Source organism: Crotalus tigris, unplaced genomic scaffold (genome assembly GCF_016545835.1).
Source record: "Crotalus tigris isolate CLP2741 ecotype Arizona unplaced genomic scaffold, ASM1654583v1 scf7180000018525.42219311030:4301911, whole genome shotgun sequence".
Taxonomy (NCBI): Eukaryota; Metazoa; Chordata; class Lepidosauria; order Squamata; family Viperidae; genus Crotalus; species Crotalus tigris.
Window position 1 is genome coordinate 1 of NW_024097057.1, and position 18,912 is coordinate 18,912.

The 18,912-nt window shown below is 50.1% G+C and overlaps 1 protein-coding gene across 4 annotated transcripts in view; it reads left to right on the top strand.

The window, feature by feature from the left end:
* Positions 1–642: 642 nt before the first annotated feature.
* Positions 643–18,912, top strand: part of LOC120312568 (RNA-binding protein Musashi homolog 1-like) — a 31,014-nt gene continuing 12,744 nt past the window's right edge. Inside the window, exons 1-6 of one of the 4 annotated variants that reach the window (XM_039353445.1) lie at positions 645–2,567; positions 9,341–9,389; positions 14,647–14,729; positions 16,498–16,615; positions 16,849–16,929; positions 18,019–18,075. In XM_039353445.1, coding sequence (XP_039209379.1) covers positions 2,454–2,567; positions 9,341–9,389; positions 14,647–14,729; positions 16,498–16,615; positions 16,849–16,929; positions 18,019–18,075 — 502 coding nt within the window. In that variant the 5' untranslated portion in view covers positions 645–2,453. Of the gene's footprint in view, positions 2,568–9,340; positions 9,390–14,646; positions 14,730–16,497; positions 16,616–16,848; positions 16,930–18,018; positions 18,076–18,912 lie in introns of all 4 variants that reach the window. The other 3 variants (XM_039353446.1, XM_039353448.1, XM_039353449.1) reach the window with 3 other exon arrangements.

Consider the following 18,912-nt stretch of genomic DNA (forward strand, 5'->3'; position numbering starts at 1 on the left):
CTAGTCCTGAGTGATGCGCAAGATGTTAGGAAGCCACAAATCTTCAGACCATCTTTAGGTATCTGCCCCCCCCCCCCCCGGCATTCCTGCTACTCTGCCAGCGTGGCCTGATCACCATTTGCACTTTTCCATCCGGCTTCCAACAAGCAGTCAGTAGTGGGGGAAGCAGGATTTGCTTAACGACCACCTGATTCGCTTAACAGCTGCAGTGGTTCACTCAATAAAAAAAGGGTCATAAAATCAGGCAGGTCCACTTAATAACCGCCTTGCTTAGCAACGGATGTTCTGATCCCAATTGGGGTTGTCGGTCAAGGTCTAGCACAGTGTTTCTCAACCTGTGGGTCGGGATCCCATTTGGGGTCGAACGACCATTTCACGGGGTCGCCAAACAACGCAGTCCGCCATTTTTCCCCCCCTTTTCCTTAGCTGTGCTGCTCCCTTTTATTCTATTGGCTTTTGAAAGCCAATAGAATAGACTCTCTTGAATGGAGTCTAATTCTATTGGCTTTCAAAAGCCAATAGGAATTGTCCAGGCTGTCTCTGCCCTGCTGAGCCCGCCAAAAGTCCCATTCGGCAAACGGTGCTGCACCAGTTGAGTAGTCCTCGACTTACGACCGGTTGAGTAGTCCTCGACTTACGACCGGTTGGGGGGGGTCGCGGCATTAAAAAGCTTGAGAGCCACTGGTCTAGCAGTAGTACAGCGAGCCTGGGAGCAGATCCTTCCCCTCTCCCACGCCTGCAGCCCTCTGAACGTGCCCCGCCTCGCCGTCCCGCCTGACCGCCTGGGGGGCTCGGCTGCTGACTCCAGCCAGTATTCGGGGGTAGCTGCCCCCCTGTTTGGTCAGCTGAGGAGGGGATCCCCGTTGTTGCCTGTCCAACTCGGGCCCTGGAGGCTGTCCAGTGGCAGGACCTGGAGCCGGCTGAGTGCTGGATAGCCGGTGAGCAGGTGGCCCTCCACTTCAGCCTCGCCTTGGCAGCTGGTCCAGCGAGGAGAGCCTGGCCTGTGCTGAAGGTCAGACCTATAAAGGGCCTTTGTTGCTGGCCTCCCTCCTCCTGGAAGAAAGGGTCTCCCCCCCCCCAAAAAAGACTCATTAAGCACGGAGGGGGACTCCTGGCCAAATGAGCGGACTTTCTGTTCCTTTCTACGGGGCAGCAGGACATTCCCCTCCCGTACCTTCCGCTTTAGGGATTTTTAAAAAAGCTGCCATTGTGAAATCTCCTTGGAGGCGAATTCGACTCTGACTGACAGCGTGAACATAGCCATGGAGTTTTCTTGGCAGCCGTGACAAAGCATTTTGCAATTGCCAGTTCTTCTGGGATTCTTTTAAAACAAAAAAAAAACTTTGCCATGTAACTTCAGTTCTCAAATTTCCTGGTGGTCTCCTTTCAAAGTCAGCCGATCCAGTTTTTCGAGATCAGCCAAGGTCTGCCATCTAAACACACACACACACACACACACACACACACACACACAAGTCAGAGAGAAGGCTGGCGTTCTGTATACGGGGACCTATTTTGCAGAGATATTATGGGTTATGTGATCCAGTCTGCAGTTGTGCAACCGCAGAAACTTTGCATCGCCTGCTGTCAGTGAGGGCTACTCCGAGTCTTGGCTGACGGGAGGTGGCGTTTTGAATTTGTATACCTGTCAGTGGCTGATGGGGTTACAGTTCAGAAGAGCTGGAAAGGAGGTCATCTAGTCCACCCCGCTCAGTTCAAGAACACAGGTGGCCTTCCGCCCTTGTTTGAAAGCGTCCAGCACAGGGAGCCCACTGGGCCCCATTGCTTGACCCATCAAGAAATGCCCCTCCTTTCAAACTGAAAACAGAGAAGAGAATAGAATAGAGCTGGAGGGGGCACCCTGTTGCTCAGGAGAAGATCCGTGTTGACCATTTCCCCTTCTCTTGCAAGCAGCTCCTGCTTTCTGGATGAAGTCTTCTCGTTTTTCAGGTGGGACGTCCAGGCCTGCTCTGGGCTTCTGGTTGGCTCATGCCTTGAAGATGCCCACTAGTCTCCCCAGCCTGGGAGTGGCATTAAGGCTCCTTCTAAGCTTGGGGTTCTATATGGGGGGCATCAGGTGAAGTAAAGGCTGATGGAAATCAATCTGCAGTTAACTATGCAGGACCCTGGTCTGGAGATACCTCTTTTGGGGATGATGCTGCGTGTCTCTTGGACGGCTGATCCGTGGGGAGAGGAGGGGGGGGCAGCTCCTAGGAACCCCTCTCTGGCACAGCCTGATCTGCAAAACTACAGGCAGCCACTAGAAGGCAACTTCTGCGTATCTCTGCAGCCCCGAACCCCCTAGATGTGACCCAGATCTCTTGGCCCCCCAACCCAGACTCCCTCCGTGAGCTGCCAGGGGAGGCAGCCCTGTTCCTTCTGCGCATTTTAAAAATAACCCCCCCCCATGAGGCTTCTTTCGGAGTCTGCCTCCGTCTGAAGGCAGAACGGAAATGCGCCAAGGGGAGATGCTATTTATACCTCCTGTATGTAAACCCTGGATCTGCCCAACCCACACGCTCAAGGGCATCTCCTGCTCAGCGCCGGTTCCAGCAGGACGCCAAGAGGTGGGTCATTTGGGAAAGAGGAGACGTGGGGGGGGGCTCCCGCTCCCCCTCCTCCGTGGGATGGTTACGTCATCTCATAACCGGGCGGGCTGGCGGTTCAGGCCTCCCCAGAGGGTGCCTTTTCTGGACAGGCTGGCTGTTATCTGAGGAGATCAGCTGCGTCCTGGCTGGGCATCGCTGGCTCAGCCCATATGTGTGCTCAGGGTGGCATCTTGAGAGGACTCGGCCTCCACGGAGGGAGCCACCCGGGCAGTGATGGGATTCCGCCAGTTCTCCCCAGTTCGGCAGAACCGGTAGCTAATTTTGTGTGGCCCAGGCCCAGAACGGACTTCCGGAAGTGGCATCTGCACAGAGAACTGGTTGTTCACATATTTGAATCCCACCACTGCACCTGAGACCCTCCCCAGCATGGTTAAAAGATGATGTGAGCTCAGCCAGGTAGAGAATGGGGGGTTGCTTGGTTCTCAGTGCCACTGGCCCACCAGTAATCTACCACCACATTCCGGATCATTTGCAGCTTCTGGGTCATCTCCAAGACTGCCCCAGGCTGGTGGTGATTTTGGCCTAGCATAGTGGTTCTCAACCTGTGGGTCAGGACCCCATTTGGGGTCGAATGACCATTTCACGGGGGTCGCCAAACAATGCAGTCCGCCATTTTTTTCCCCCTTTTCCTTAGCTGTGCTACTCCCTTTTATTCTATTGGCTTTTGAAAGCCAATAGAATAGACTCTCTTGAATAGAGTCTAATTCTATTGGCTTTCCAAAGCCCATAGGAATTGTCCAGGCTGTCTCTGCCCTGCTGAGCCCGCCAAAAGTCCCATTCTGCAAATGGTGCTGCACCAGTTGAGTAGTCCTCGACTTACGACCGGTTGGGGGTCGCGGCATTAAAAAGGTTGAGAACCACTGGCCTAGCATCATTGGCATACCAGCCCAAGCTGGACAAAGCCCTGCCTCTTATCAAGTGGGAGCGCCAGTGATGGGTCGGTTGACTATCTAATGAATTTTAAAAGAGCCACTGAATGCAGGCTTGGCTTGTACCCACACCTTTACGTAGCAGTGGAAAATAAAAAACAGCAGAGAGGCAGGGTGCATATGGTGCTGGATTTCTGGAAGAGCCATTGGAGATGAGAGCAGAATAACTGGATTATCTTCAGGGGCAAAATGGTTCTTCTTACAGACATCTCATTACAGAAAAGTAAAGTTGGAAGGGACCCTGGAGGTCATATAGTCCAACCCCCTGCTCAGACACAAATCCCTATACCATTTTGGACAAATGTCTGTCCAGTCTAAAAACTTCCAGTGTTGGCGCATCCACAACTTCTGGAGGCAAGCTGTTCCACTGATTAATTGTTCCTAACTGTCAGGAAATTTCTGCTTGCTTCTAGGTTGGTTTTCTCCTTGATTAGTTTCCATCCGTTGCTTCTTGTCCTGCCTTCAGGTTCTTGCTGCTTCATTGGTTTATGGCAAGCCCTCTTAGCTGTACTACAATCATTGATCGAACCAGGCTGTGGTCGCCCACGGGGCTGGCTGGTGGTCTGAAAGTGATAGTAGGTTTTTGAATTCCAAGAGATTACTGTTGGGTATAGATTGATCTCTCATTGGGTTGTGTATCTAGGTTAGGCTTCTATTTGTGCAAAAGTTCTTTTTTGGAATTGGGGAGCATTTGTGTGGAAGCCCCTCTATATGGAATGGGGCTTAGCCCTTGTAAACAATGGGTAGACTTGTAGTTTAAGATTAAATAACAGAGATGTAAAATTGGTATCTGTGCTCTGACCTACATAAGGTAGGATTAAGTATTATAAGAATATATAGGGTCAGTTCAGGGAGTCTGCCTCCTAGGTCAAAAAAGTCAAGATACACCCAGGAGAGCGCAACCGTTATAAAAACAGGCAGAAATTTGATTGCACTCTCCAAAGCTGTCTTAACATTTTTGACCACACCTTGCAGACATCCCTGAGTCTGGTAATGTATGGAAGTTATCTCCACTTATGAGTAATATCTAACAGTAGGTCTGTAAGATCTGACTGGTGTTTTTCTTCCATTTCTGTAGCATAAACAAAGGCTGACAGATCAGTTGCATGGCGTCTGTCCTTAGACACCGATCCCCATTTCAAAATTTGGAAAGGGACGAGCCGGTCTGGGGCAGTTGAGCCATCCTTACTGATCCGGCTGGACCACTGTCCCGTCTGGCTGGTTCTGAAGGGGCCACTAAACACCCCCCACTGCAGAGGATCTGACCTTCAGGGCCAGGTTGGGCCCCCCCAAGCAGCCCTCTTGAAGGAATGGAGTGGTGCAGGGTACTTGGGAGGGGGGTACAAAGGCCCAGAAGCCTTTGAACCTCTGGCCCAGAAAGTCCCGACTGCTGCAGCGGGTTGGGGGGGGGCACGGTGGTCTTCCGCCGGGCCCTCTGGTGAGGGGAAAGCGCCTCTGTCCCGGCTCCCCCAGCTCCCCCCCCCGCCTTTGTGCCCCGTCAGCACCGCTTTGCGAAGAGGGCATCCGAGCTGGCGCTAATCGGATCCAGCAGCTGGGATTGGAGGGCAGGGTTGCCACAGCAACCGGCCCCTGGAGAAGCCATCCCCGACAGACTCTTTTGTCTAGGCCTCTCTCGGGCCGGCCAGCCAGCGCCGCCCCTGGAGAAGAAAGGCTCGGGAGGACGATGAGCGAGCGGGGAGCTGCAGGGCGCCGAGAGGGGCCGGGCCAGCGGGGCGCCCACTGAGCAGCTGCCACAATAGCCCCCACCAGGGGCTGCCACTCATGCTTAGTGCTCGGACGCCTGAGCTCGGCAGAGCCGGGCCACTAATCCTTCCTCCCGCCCTGAGTTTCCATGGACACATGAGCCGGCTAGGACAGCCTCGGCTGTCCTCAGGGCAGGCCTGGGGACTCCGTTGGCTGGGCTGCCCTCCGCCTCTTCCCTGCCGCCCTTCCTGAAACGCCGTTTGCCTGGTCTCGGTGGTGCAGGGCCCGTCCTCGTGGCCGGACTGTGGCCCTCTTTTCTCTTGTCACTCCACGCCGGCCAGAGCTTTGCTGGAGTCTTCTCTTTTCCGCTTTGGATTTGGGAGCCATTGCATTCATTGCACCCCACTGTCTTCTTCAAGACCTCCTGGCCTGCCCTTGGCTCTCGGGCTGCGAAGTGTTTCCGGAGGCACCACAGCCCAGAGGAGACGGCCAGTTTGGGGTACGGGTTAAGGCACCAGGCTAGAAAATGGGAAACCTGAAGTTCTAGTTTTGCAAGGAAATGGCAAACAGTTTCCAAAAACTTTTGCACGGAAAGCCTCACTTGTGACCAGGAGTCAACACTGACTTAAAGCCCTTTAAAAAAAAGGGGGGGGGGGCTCAGAGGTTGGTGGTGGGCCTGAATTTCAAAATCTGGACTCTGGCAGCCTTGCTGAGACCACAAATTAGGAATTGTTGTGGGAAAGCTGAAGCCGAAATGTTCAGCCCGAGGGCACCCTTTGCATAGCATTCCTGGGTTTGCAACAGTTGTTTGGGGTCCAAGGAGCACCAGTCCCTGCCACACACAAGGCCTGGCATGAGATGCCCTGAGCTATTAAAAATTTCCCTCCAGCCAGCAGAGATTTTCCCGCTGGTGTGCCTGCTGGTAAACTGGATAATCTTCTTTCCTCTTTGCCCGTGTTCCGGTGTCCGGCGTGCAGGAGGCTCAGAAGCTTCCAACCCTGATTTTGCTGGGCCTGGCTCTTGACTGCAGGCCTGATCCGAACAGAAGCTCCATTGTCTGCCTTCCACCTCCCCTCACCCCAGCCGGCCGGACTGCGTCATTCAGGAGAGCCGTTCGGCTATTCTGTATGAGAGTCAGGCAGGGGCAGATTAAGGAGTTCACGCTCCTGACTTGTCGGCTGCCACGTAAGACCCAGGTCTTGACTTTTTGGGATGCCTTTCGTGGAAGGCTGGGTGGCCAGTCAGCTGTGGGGTTGGTCCAGTGGACCCTTTGCAGGACCCTGGCCAGAATTAGCAGCCTTTTCATGGTCACAGTAGCTCCCTGGCTCCAGATTTTAAATTCTCCCTCCCGCTTTTTTTGTCAAGGTTCTCATATCCTGCTTATCTCATTTATACAGATGAGCTCAATTTGGTTACTGGTAGCTCTTGTTTGTTCTCCCCCCCCCCCCGCTGCATATTGTTCAAATTCAACCCATTTGGTTAGTTTGTGATTCAATATATTGTGCCAAACTAAAACTGGGTTAATTCGCTACCCACGTTAAGTGGATTGTGTGTTTACAGAAATAGGAATATGACCTACTTAAGTCCAAGATTAAGGGGTGGGATGGGGGGAACAAAAAAAAAAAAGGAGTTTTCTCACTTGCTACAACACCTACGTTGTCTCTCACTTCCCAACTGGTGCTCTGAGGTTCCATTAACCTAGTTGTGGGGAATTCTGAAACTATGCCCAAATATTTGGTTTGTTTGTTGCAGTGGCTTCCTCGGTGACTGCACCTATCTCAGCTTGGCTGGCTTCCAAAGAGCTAAGGAGAAATAGACCTGGTTAGGGTTTGGATGGGAGGCCACCAGGAAACACCAGGGCTATAGAATCAAGTCAAAAAAAAATGTTCTGGAAGAAAACAGTAGCCAATGCACCTTGTTGCCAAGAAAACTATACAGATAAGTCAGATGTCTCTTACCTTTGGGGTCTCCTCAAGTGGGCAAGATTGATGGTCTCTCAGCAGCCCTGCGAGGTGGTTGAGCTAAGCCCAAAATCAGCTCATGAGCTCTGTGACTAATAGTGGAATTGAACAAGACTTGGAATTGATCGGTTGCGTGCCCCCCCGTGGAGTTCATTGCTAAGAAGGTGCGATGGTGCCGCATCGTTTTGAAATAAGGTCAGCAGCTCAGATTCAAGGCTGTGGGAAAGCATCCCACCACCAGCCCTTCAGCACAGCCTTTCTCCAGTTGCAGATTCTGACATAGGTGGGTACCAGCCTGGGCTAGTCTTGCAGAGCTGCCCCTTTGGCTGTAGCCTGAGGAGAGTCGGGAGACCCCTATCCTGCAAGGAAGCCGCCATTGCCATCTCCAGATGACTCCCAGGCGACCCGGCGGCCATTTTGTACCTTTGGTAGTGTTCATGGCTTGTACAGTTTATTTATGAGACTTATATACCGCTTTAAGTGCAAGCACTCTCTAAGCGGTGTACACCAGTAAGCAATGTATATATATATATATATATTTACATTGCCCCCAATAATCTGGGTTCTCATTTTACCTACCCCAGAAGGATGGAAGGCTGAGTCAACCTTGAGCCGGTGAGATTTGAACCGCTGACCTGCTGAACACAGTCAGCTAAAGTGGCCTGCAGTACTGCACTCTAACTGCTGCGTGTATTGTGCAAATTCAGAAAAATTGGGCTCATTGAGTAAATTATGGTCCGGTTACCAGTTTTAACTGCTTTATGCAATCACAGGTAATGCCATCTGGCATGAAGAACAGCCGAGTCTGGGCTGTGTAAAGTATGAAGATCGATATAGCGTGCCTAATTTTTTTTAGCTTCTGACTGGCAGATAACCGTGGGCAGGGTTATCCCAGTTCACCTGTCCTGGGAATAGGAGCTGTCTTGTGCCCCTCTGTTGCAGCCTCCCGCAGCCTTGACTGTTGTCCATGTTGGATGAGCACGATGGGAGTTGCAGTCCCAAACACTGGGATGGGCTTCGGTGAGGGAAGGCTGAATCGATCAACATTTGTATCCTGGGGACTGTCCTGCCATTTCCCCAACCAATAGGCAAACTTTTCTGGGCTGATGACATGGCTTTAGGTCCCTTTAAAGCAGGGGTAGGCAACCTTGGCTCTTTTATGACTCGTGGACTTCAACTCCCAGAATTCCTCAGCCAGCATGGGGGAACTACGGCCCCTTCATGACTCGTGGACTTCAACTCCCAGAATTCCACAGCCAGCATGGCTCAGCTTGGAAACCTCTCCCTTTCCCCTCAGCATGGCTGGCTCAGGAATTCTGGGAGTTGAAGTCCACGAGTGATAAAAGAGCCAAGGTTGCCTACCCCTGCTTTAAACCAATGAGGGGGAAACTTCTAAGGAGCTGATGCTGCACTAGCCAACATTTTATTACATTTGGAATCCCTGATTCCCAAGGCTGTGTGATCTCACACCGGAGAATTTGTTCTCTCTTCAACCTACTAGCAATCTTGCAATTATCAAGTATATCTTACCACCAGCTGCGTCCTGCCTGCCCACGGCAGGCCATCTTTTATCACCTTTGCTGCTGTGGCTGGATTTTTCACACCTGCCCAGAATAATGAGTAAAATCTCCTTTCCTCAAAGGTTTAGAGATGAGTAAGTCATCAGGAGGAAAGTTTGCATTCGTGATGGATTGCACACAGTCCTCCGAGGCTGAAATGGTTGGTAGCTCTGACGCTTTCCTTGTCAAGGGACAGACGGAAACCCAGCGCTTTCTGCCAGTTCTGGATTTAAGCGATACGGATGACCGGTGGGGTTCCTGGATCTGTGCAGATGGGGGGTTGAGGAGCTTACCACTCTGGTTTTCTAGGAACATCTCCAGATGTTCAAGACCTGTTGGCATTGCCGGGAAAGCTTTTCCAGTCTCCGCTTCTTCCTCTTGTGCTTAAAACTATAATAGGTAATTAAATAGCTGATCGCTGTCTATTTTCTACTAATGCCCCAAATATGTTATCTAATAGATTATTTTAGCCTAACATTGAAGTTATTCCTGCCAATTATTTTATTTTTATTTTACTCTTCTGCCCCCAACAGCCACCCATTTCACCCCGCCCATCTGGAGTATTTTGTTTCTTGCAGGTGGACGATGCCATGCTGATGTTTGACAAGACAACTAATCGGCACCGAGGTGAGAGAGACTGAGTGCTTGGATCTGGGGGGGGGGCTGCCCTGCGGTGTGGCCCCTTCCAGCACCTCCCATCCCTAATCAAGCGCTTTCACCCACTGTGGGGGGCCTCCCTCAGGTGATGCAAGCCTGGGATAAGTGGGGCTCCATGAAAGAGAGTCTAAGAAGACTAGATAGATAGATAGATAGATAGATAGATAGATAGATAGATAGATAGATAGATAGATAGATAAGAGTAGGGTAGAGTAGAGTAGAGTAGAGTAGAGTAGATATGGAGGGATGGATGGATTGATAGATGATAGATAGATAGATAGATAGATGATAGATAGATAGATAGAAAAGAGTAGAGTAGAGTAGAGATGGAGGGATGGATGGATTGATAGATGATAGATAGATAGATAGATAGATAGATAGATGATAGATTGATAGATAGTGAAAGATAGATAGATAGATAGATAGATAGATAGATAGATAGATAGATAGATAGATAGATAGATAGATAGTGGATAGATAGACAGATAGATGATAGATTGATAGTGATAGATAGATAGATAGATAGATAGATAGATAGATAGATAGATAGATAGATAGATAGATAGATAGATAACCTTTATTGCCATTTTTTTTTACTGTGGGCACATTGGCACACATTAAAAATGAAATTTAGTTGCTTGCTCTCAAAGTGTACACATGCATATTCAAACATGCTATGTACAACATGTATAAACCCACACCCTTACATATAAATAACGTATAAATATTCATCACAGTCCATCTTGAATACATAATGGAAAGAGGAAACGTTAGTCTGACCACCTGCAGGATCTATTGAAGTGGTTTGGGGCAGATATCTATCCAAGACCCCCAGGGAAGAGGGACCTGCAGCCTATTCCACTGTTGACAACTTGGGAAAATCTTTGAAATCCTTCCCAGTAGCTTCAACCTATCCGTTCTGGTCCTGCCCTCAGGGACAGCAGAGAAAAACTCAAGTTGGGGAAGGCTGACAATCTTTCAGATAGTTATGTCTGCTGTATATGTCCTCTCGGTTGTCTTTTTTTGCAGACTGTTATACCCAGATGCGTTAACGGTTCCTCAGAGGACTTGATTTCCTCCACCATCTTGGCTGGCCTCCTCTGGCCTTGATCCAAATTGTCCTGTTTGCTCTCAGAACCAAATCAGAGACTGGTCTGATCAGGATAGAACAGAGGGAGCGTTATTTCCCTGGATCTGGGCTCTCTACTTCTGTCAATGCCTCTCAAGATAGCACTTGCCCTTTCAGCAGCCGTATCCGACTGCTGAGTCACGGTCAAGCTGTGATTACAAGAATGCCCAGATCCTTATCCCAGGTCCGAACTGCCAGACCAAATTGTCTCCATCCTGTCCTTGTGGCGAACCTATTTGCTACCCAGATGTACATTTCTTCCTGTTGAATTTCATTCTTTTAGTTCTGACCCACTCTCAGAGCCTGGCCTGTCTGAGCAATTTTGGACCTTCTCTTTTGGTTCTAAGACCGCCAAAGGCCGCCATCTTTCCCACAATGCCTTCTTCTTCTGGTCCAGGTTTGCAAGGTGACTTTCCATGATTTTCTTCCACCTCTTGTCAAGAGTCCCACCTGATCTCAGAAGTGAGTGCTATTATGGAGGAAGAGTCCAAGCTGTTCACAGATGGGACCATCTGCTTAGCCAGTTTTTCCCTTCTTTCCTCTCTTCTTCCTGATCCGCATCCTTTGAAAGAAAGAATAAAGAAATCACCCCCAACGTCTTCCTGGACCATTTTGCACAGGAATTCCATAGTCCCTTGAAGTATTTTCATGAGAATAGACTGGAATGGAATAGGAATAGGAATGGAAGAATAGAATAGAATAGAATAGAATAGAATAGAATAGAATAGAATAGAATAGAATAGAATAGAATAGAACAACAGAATAAAATAGAACAGAACAGAACAGAACAGAAATAGGAATAGAAGAATAGAATAGAATAGAATAGAATAGAATAGAATAGAATAGAATAGAATAGAATAGAATAGAACAGAACAATCTGAAAGGGACCTTGGAGGTCTTCTAGTCCAGCCCCGTGCTCAAGCAGGAGAACCTATACCACCTCAGACAAGTGACTGTCTAGCCTCTTCTTAAAGATCTCCAGTGATGGGGCACCACAATTTCTGAAGGCCAGCTGATCCACTGGTTAACTGTCCTCACTGTCAAGAAGTTTCTCCTTAATTCCAGGTTGCTTCTCTCTTTGATCAGTTTCCAACCCTTGTTTCTCGTCCTTCCCTCTGGTGCTTTGGAGAAGAATTTGACCCCCTCTTCTTTGTGGCAGCCCCTCAAATACTGGAGCGGTGCTATCATGTCTCCCCTGTTTCTTATTTTCTTTAGAACAACCAAACCCAAGTCTTGCAGCCGTCCTTCGTATGTTTTAGTCTCCAGGCTTGGATCATCTTAGTTGCTCTTTGATTTTAGTTGCTCTTCTCTGGTTGTGTCATTGTTCTCACACGGTGGGAAGGAAAGGATATTTGTCAGTGGGCTTAAAAACTTTTGTGAGTCCACCTCATCCTGAGTGTGTGACCCAACGAAGGCAACGCACACCAACAGGCTGCAGCTTCAGTCTTTTGCAACAGAGAGTCTCTGATGACTATCAGCAGCTCTGCTTCCCTCATTTCAGGGCAGAAGCAGGAACTCTTCCCTTTGTACAACTTCTGGAGGCCTCTTACTCAGACCAAAATCTTATGTCAGCTGTTCTTTGTCCAAGGCTTTAGAGACATCCTCTTTGACCGGCCCTGGGATTTTCTGCAGCTCCAAAGAATACACCTCCTTCTCTATGGGTTTGTTTCTTGGTGCCATTTTGCCTCCACTGGGGCTTCCTGTGTCCAGTCCAAAAATTCTTCATGGAGTGGGTAGTTTACTTTTGCCTCTAGCCCCTTCCCCTTCTCTTCCAGGTGAGCAATCAGCCTTGCAGCATGTACACTTCATGCGGCCTTCAGACAGGAAAGTAAACCCACCGCATTCCCTGCAGGTCACATGAACGGATCTCGCTGTCCACAATCTTCTTTCAACAACAAGCGACAAGGGGAAAAAAAAAATATTTCCCTTGTTGCACTTTTCCCGGCCCTCCTTTTTCATTCGCTCTGCGACCTGGTGCTCTGGGCAGTTGCTTCCTTATATGTCCACTGAAGCTGCCTCAACTGGGTCAGTAGCAAGCAATGCTCCCATCAGTCAGCAGCTCTTAGGGAAGAATCAGCAGGAGTTGTCAGTCAGCAGTCAGTCTCCTTTTTTCTGCCCCTTCCTTCTCCTCAGTTGAACTCCTGTGCCAGGCTCCTGCTCACTTGCCCATTTCTCGAGCCTTAAGTGGCACTGATGGGATGTATGAAGCTTCTGCACCCTCCTGATGCTTGGAAGATCAGAAGCAGAACAGACCTGCCTTCATCAAAGACGCCACCGACTTTTCCTCACCTGGACTGGCTCTCGTGCACCACGAGCCCCTTTTCCCCCAAATTTTGCTGCCCGAGCAAAGATGTAGATCTTTCTTTTTATAGCGTTTCTGCCTGCAGATGTTCTCTTTGCTTTTATGCCTGCCCCGTGCTCATTCATCAGCTATTATTGGCTTTATATAATGTAATGTATTGTGTAGATTGAGCAAATAAATAGGTAACTGGAACAGAGCGGGTTTGTATTACAGGCCAGATTCTGCCACCCCTTTTCCACTGCCCAGTCTCCCCCATTACGCTGCGCTTTAACCAGAGAAATGCAGCTCTGGCTTCCCCTCTTCTTGGGGGACCCCGTGCCCCACTTTCCAGGCTTCTGTGCTCTGTTCTTTTTTCCTGGGTCCTCATCCTTTCACTGGTTCCTGCCTTCCTGGCTGCCATCCACCGGGGCTTAGGGAAATCGGAGCTGCTGCTGGGATTTGCAGCCAGGATTTTTAAAAGTAACTAAACTTAGCCATAGTAACTGGGGGGCAGCTGAGGCTTGCGGTGAAAGGCTGACCAGGCCTGCTCTGTCTTGCCTGAAGCTGCAGAAAGGAAGCATTGGCTGGTCAAGCATTGCCTGAAGCTGCAGAAAGGAAGCATTGGCTGGTCATGATGGGGAGGTGGCGATGCCCCAGTTGGGTGGAAAGTGGGCGATCTCTCTCAGTTGCCATCTCTGTTATCTCTCCATAGCTCTCTTCTGCCGGGGGAGCCTTTGAAATGATAGGGATAGTAGGAAGAGCTAGGAAGAGTAGGCAAGAGAGAGAGAAGGACTGCGGATGTCCATGTGTTGTGGTTCCGGCTAATGAAACATTCCAAAGAACTTCCAGGCATTTATTTTCCTGAAAGTCTTTTATTGTTACAAAATGTCGGCACAGGCACAACGGAGGGATGCTAGGATCTAAGTTCTCTTCCTCTGAGCAGTTAAATGATCAGCCTGTTCCCTCCCTAAATTAACCGTCATATCTCACATTATCCAATTAGTGTGAAGGTCAAATGTTTTCTTCCTCTCTCTTTCCAGGGCTTTACCCCCAACCCCCCTTCTGCTCTGTATTAACTCCATAATTACCAGACAATTCTACATATTGTCAAAAGCAAGAATATACAATATTTGCAGCGTTGACACCATGTTCCTCAGCTCTTTTCCAGTCATGGTTTGTTTACATCTCATAGAAATGGCATTTGCCTCTACTGGCCAGTCCAACTTCAGGTTGGCCACCCTTCCAGGTCAAAAACACAGTGGATAGGACAGTGATGGCGAACCTTTTAGAGACCGAGTGCCCAAACTGCAACCCAAAACCCACTTATGCATCGTCGAGTGCTGGGTGGGTGTGGCCCATTGGGTGGGCGTGGCCCATTGGGTGGGCATGGCTGCGGTGGTAACAGCAGACTGGGTGGGACTAAGAAGTTCAATCAATCAATTCCAACTTTGCAAGGTCTTTTTTTCCCGCGAGAAGTTGAAATTGACTGATTGAACCTTTTTTTTTTTTGCACACGGCAGTGGAGGCCTAAAGCGAAAAGGTTTTATAAAACCCAGCTGAAAGCCTCGGACTGGGGCGACGGCGCGTGTGCCCACAGAGTGCCGCCTCTGGCACCTGTGCCATGGGTTTGCCACCACTGGGATAGGATAACATTCCTGTTGCCTTTCCGGTTTTGAAGTGGGCCAGCCTGGTGGCTATTTTAAGCCCACGACAGCTTGTGAAAGGGACAAGAGCCCTTCAGCTGGAGCCCCGGAGGGCCTTATGGTGCCTCTTGACTTGGCTGAGCTGGGTTTTCTTCTTCTTCTTCTCTCTTTCAGGCTTTGGGTTTGTCACCTTCGAAAGCGAAGACATCGTGGAGAAAGTCTGCGAGATTCACTTCCATGAGATCAACAACAAAATGGTGAGGGGAAGGAAAATTGGGTTTGGGTCGATGGGATGGATGGATGGCGTCCCACGCTGCTGGGCCTTTCCTCCCTCCGGGCCTGAGGGTCAGGCGGCCTTTGCAAGTTGAGCCGGGGCCCTCCGTGGTGGTCTTGCTGTCTTACTGATGAGTCTGGCCAAGTTTAGCGTCACAGAATGGGGGGTCTCACTCAGAGGGACGTCGAGTGACCACACGCACCAGGGGATTCTTCTTCTGCTGCCCGGAAATCAGCTTTGTCCCGTCAGGTATTCCCCAGACGTGTGGAATTCAATACCCAGAATTCTTAGCAACAGTTGTGCTCCTTGGGGAATTCTGGGCATTGGTCTATCCGTCTGAAAGTGCAAAGCTGAAACTTAATTTTTCCCCCCAATCCTGTGCAGCATTTCTGAGGCAAAGGGCAGAGAAGGAAGGCGAAGTTAAAATGTTTTCTACCTGTCTCCATAGTACAGTGGTGGCGAACCTTTTAGAGCCCGAGTACCCAAACTGCAACCCAAAACCCACTTATGTATCACTGGGTGCCGGGTGGGGGTGGCTATGGTGGAAATGGTAGACTGGGTGGGCGTGGCCATGTTGGGCGTGGCCAACTCGATGTTGCTCTGGCGGGTGGGGCAGTGGGCAGGAGGGCATCTTCCTCAGCGGGTGGGGGGCATGGGGGGAGACTCTTGAGCCCCGCAGTTCTTCCGAGGGGGAGAGGAGGAGCTATGCTGGGAATGGGGCTCCTCGTGCCTTCCGCTGCCCACCTGCGCTCTTCTGCCGAAGATGCCGCGGGTCTGCTTGCCTGGCAGGACAGGGGCACGCTCGCGCATGGGGATGCACATAGGACTGCTGCCTCCTTTCCTGTGCCTGCTTCCACCGAAAGTTGCTCCCTTTATAGCCTCTTGCCTATTCCCAGACTGCGCATGTACGGAGAGCTGCGCATGTGCAGCTCTGCGGAAAGCTGCGCATGCACGGAGAGGAGGAGGGAGCAGCTCGCCCCAACAATGGCTCGCGTGCCACCAGAGACAGCTTCGCGTGCTGCCTCTGGCACGCGTGCCATAGGTTCGCCGCCACGGCCATAGTATCTACCTCGCTGGTTCAATCTGGCAGGGCTGGCACACTCTGGGTTCCATCAATTAAGCAGTGCCATCTAGGATCACACCCTTGAAGTGAATCTTCTCTGTAGCATCTCCTGCCCTCTGGAATCGTGTGCCCGCTGAGATCCAGATGGCCCCACCCCACTGGTATTATTTCCGAGCCCTGAAGATGTGGCTCTTCAGCCAGGCCAGATGATTCTTTTCCGTGTGCCCATCTGGATTTGCCCAGCTCTGCTCTTTCGGCCTGTCTCCTTTTTGTGGTTTTGTATTGTTCCTAATTTTAAGTGTTCTTCACCGCTCATAAACTGCCCAGTCACTGGGAGTGAGGCGGCATATAAATTTAATAAATTATGATTACTAATAGAGGAATGTGACGTAATTAGGGGAGAATGTTGTGTGTTTTGTTGCAAGGGGCCCATTTATTGTTGTCCAGGAGCAACATTCAGGAGGGTGCCTTGCAATAGCAATAAAATCTGGCACCCCCTTTTATAGGATTGCCTTAGTCCAGTGTTTCTCAACCTTGACCATTTTAAGGCATGTGGACTTCAACTCCCAGAATTCCACAGCCAGCAATGCTGGCTGTGGAATTCTGGGAGTTGAAGTCCACATGCCTTAAAATGGCCAAGGTTGAGAAACACTGCCTTAGTCTGACTTCCTGTTGTGTTTGGTGCCAGGTGGAATGTAAAAAAGCTCAGCCAAAGGAAGTGATGTCGCCCACCGGCTCCGCCAGGGGACGCTCCCGCGTGATGCCCTACGGAATGGACGCCTTCATGCTGGGCATTGGCATGTTGGGTAAGAGGAGAAAGCACTGCCCTCTTCTGGAAGAACCAGAGAACTGCACCCCCTCTTCTGGAAGAACCGCCCTCTTCTGGAAGAACCAGAGAACTGCAGGCACAATTGCAGAGAAAGGACCACACGCTCCATCCTCTGTGCCTTCAAATTAAAATTGGATGAAGATGGAGAGGGGGGGCTAGGGCGGTGTTTTTATGGGGCCTTCTGAGATTTTCTTCTTTCTTCGACAATAGGATACCCGGGTTTCCAGGCAGCCACCTACACAAGCCGGAGCTACACCAGCATTGCACCTGGGTATACCTACCAGTTTCCCGGTATGTCTTTCTTTCTCTAATTTTGTGCTGCTTTTGTTGTCCCAAAGGTAGAATCTGATGGACAAACATCTCAACCATTCTTTGCAAATTGTCCTTCTTTTCTCTGGGGGGGGGGGATATGAAATGCCTCCCCTAAAGCTGAGGTGAAATAGGAAAGGAATTGTATTTTTTCTTTTGTCAGGTTCTGGTTAAATTCTTCCAGGGGCTCTCAGAGGTCATCTAGTTCAGTCTTTCTCAACCTCAGCCACTTTTAAGACACTCCCAACGTCCAGAATTCCCCAGCCAGCATGCTAATGGACTTTTAAGACCATGCTGACTGGGGAATTCTGGGAGTTGAAGTCCACCCACAGCATTAAGTAGCTAAGATTGAGAAACACTGATCTAATTAAACTTTTCTGCAAGATTTACCAAAGCAATTGGATGGTGGCCTTCCTTTACTTAATTGTCACCTTCGGACAATTGGACACTCCCCTCTTTTGGAGTCTCTGCTTCTGCAGCTGCTTCCCCCCCCCCCCGAGCTGAGAAGCCTCTTTTCCCAGAGTGACTGCCTTCCCAAAACGGAGTATTTTTTTTACCAAGCTTAAAGTGCCAGAGGCATGAGAGGAAATCCTGCAGGAGGAGCCAAATCCTCTAAATAAACTGCAGAGGGCTGAAGCACTTAAAGTGCACCCTTCGGCCTACAATTTTCTCTAAAGTGTGCATGCTTTTCAAGGTCAGCGTCTTGCATTTTGGGGTGCATTTATGAACAAAGAGAGGCACGGAAGGCAGGGGAGAGCAATGTCCTGGCTTGCCCATTACTTCCTCTTTGAGTGACATCCGTATCCCGTCCTCTCCAGCCTTAAATTCAGTCTGAGCAGACCAAGAGTTTTCACAAAGAACCGTGAAAGCTGACGACAGCACTTGACCCTTCTAGCAATGCCCCCCTTGGAAGCTGGCGGTGGGCGTGCCTTCAGGCAGTCTCTCTGAGGATTTCCATTTCCTGTGCTTGCCTTTGCGTCCCTTCCTCTTCCTCTTCCTCCTCCACCCTTCCCTCTGTCTCAGGGGGGGACCTGATGGAGCATCCTAAGTTGTCTTGCCTTTCCTTTTTAGAATTCCGGGTAGAACGGACCCCCCTTCCGAGTGCCCCTGTTCTCTCTGAGCTTACAGGTCAGTCCCACCGGTTTTCTCCGTGCAACAGCTGGAAGAGAAGGGCGGGTGGGTTGTGCTTTCCTTGCCTTGCAGCTTTGGGGGCCAGGAGTTGCTGGTAGGCAGGCAGGCAGACTTGTGCTAGGTTCTCTGGCTTTATCCTCAGGATGAGGGTTTGGGGAGTCGAGAAGCTGCTGATGGAGAGGAACAGATGCATGCTGGGACATTTGTTCCCCACTCCACAGTGGCTCCCTGATGGGGGGGGGAAGCATTCTCATACCCTTACATAAAAGGAGAAACCCGAGTCCCTCCATCTCATAACCATCTGCTGTTTTCTGCTCTTTACCTGCTGTTGAAACTCCTGATTGAGCCGTTGAGTAACTGTGTTGCCTGTTGGGTCATCCTTGCATGGCCGAGCACCTGGTTCTGCAGGTGAGAGCCGCTGAGGAGAGCCGTATCCCGGAAGCCACGACAAACAAATGGATCAGGAAAGGATGTTGGCTCTCCAGATGTGGCTGTTGTAGGAGGAGAGCCAGATTACTCTTTGAGGGCAAAAAAAACCAGGAGGCTGATAGCATCTTTTCTAGCATTTGGATGGAAAGGCACAACTCAACTTTGTTAGTCAGATATGATGAGGGATTCTGGGAATTGCAGCCTCAAAATACCTGGGAAGCACCAGCTTCTCCTTCAGAGGATTGTGCAAAATGTTGTTTTTCCCCCCCGAAACGATGTTGAACGTGAAACTTCACAAAGTTTCCTGCTTTGGGTGTAAATTCTCTGCTTCGAATATTGGCATAGCCCTGCCCCCCCCTCCCCGGTGCGTTCTGAACCCACCCAACTTTTCCAGCGTGCTCAAAG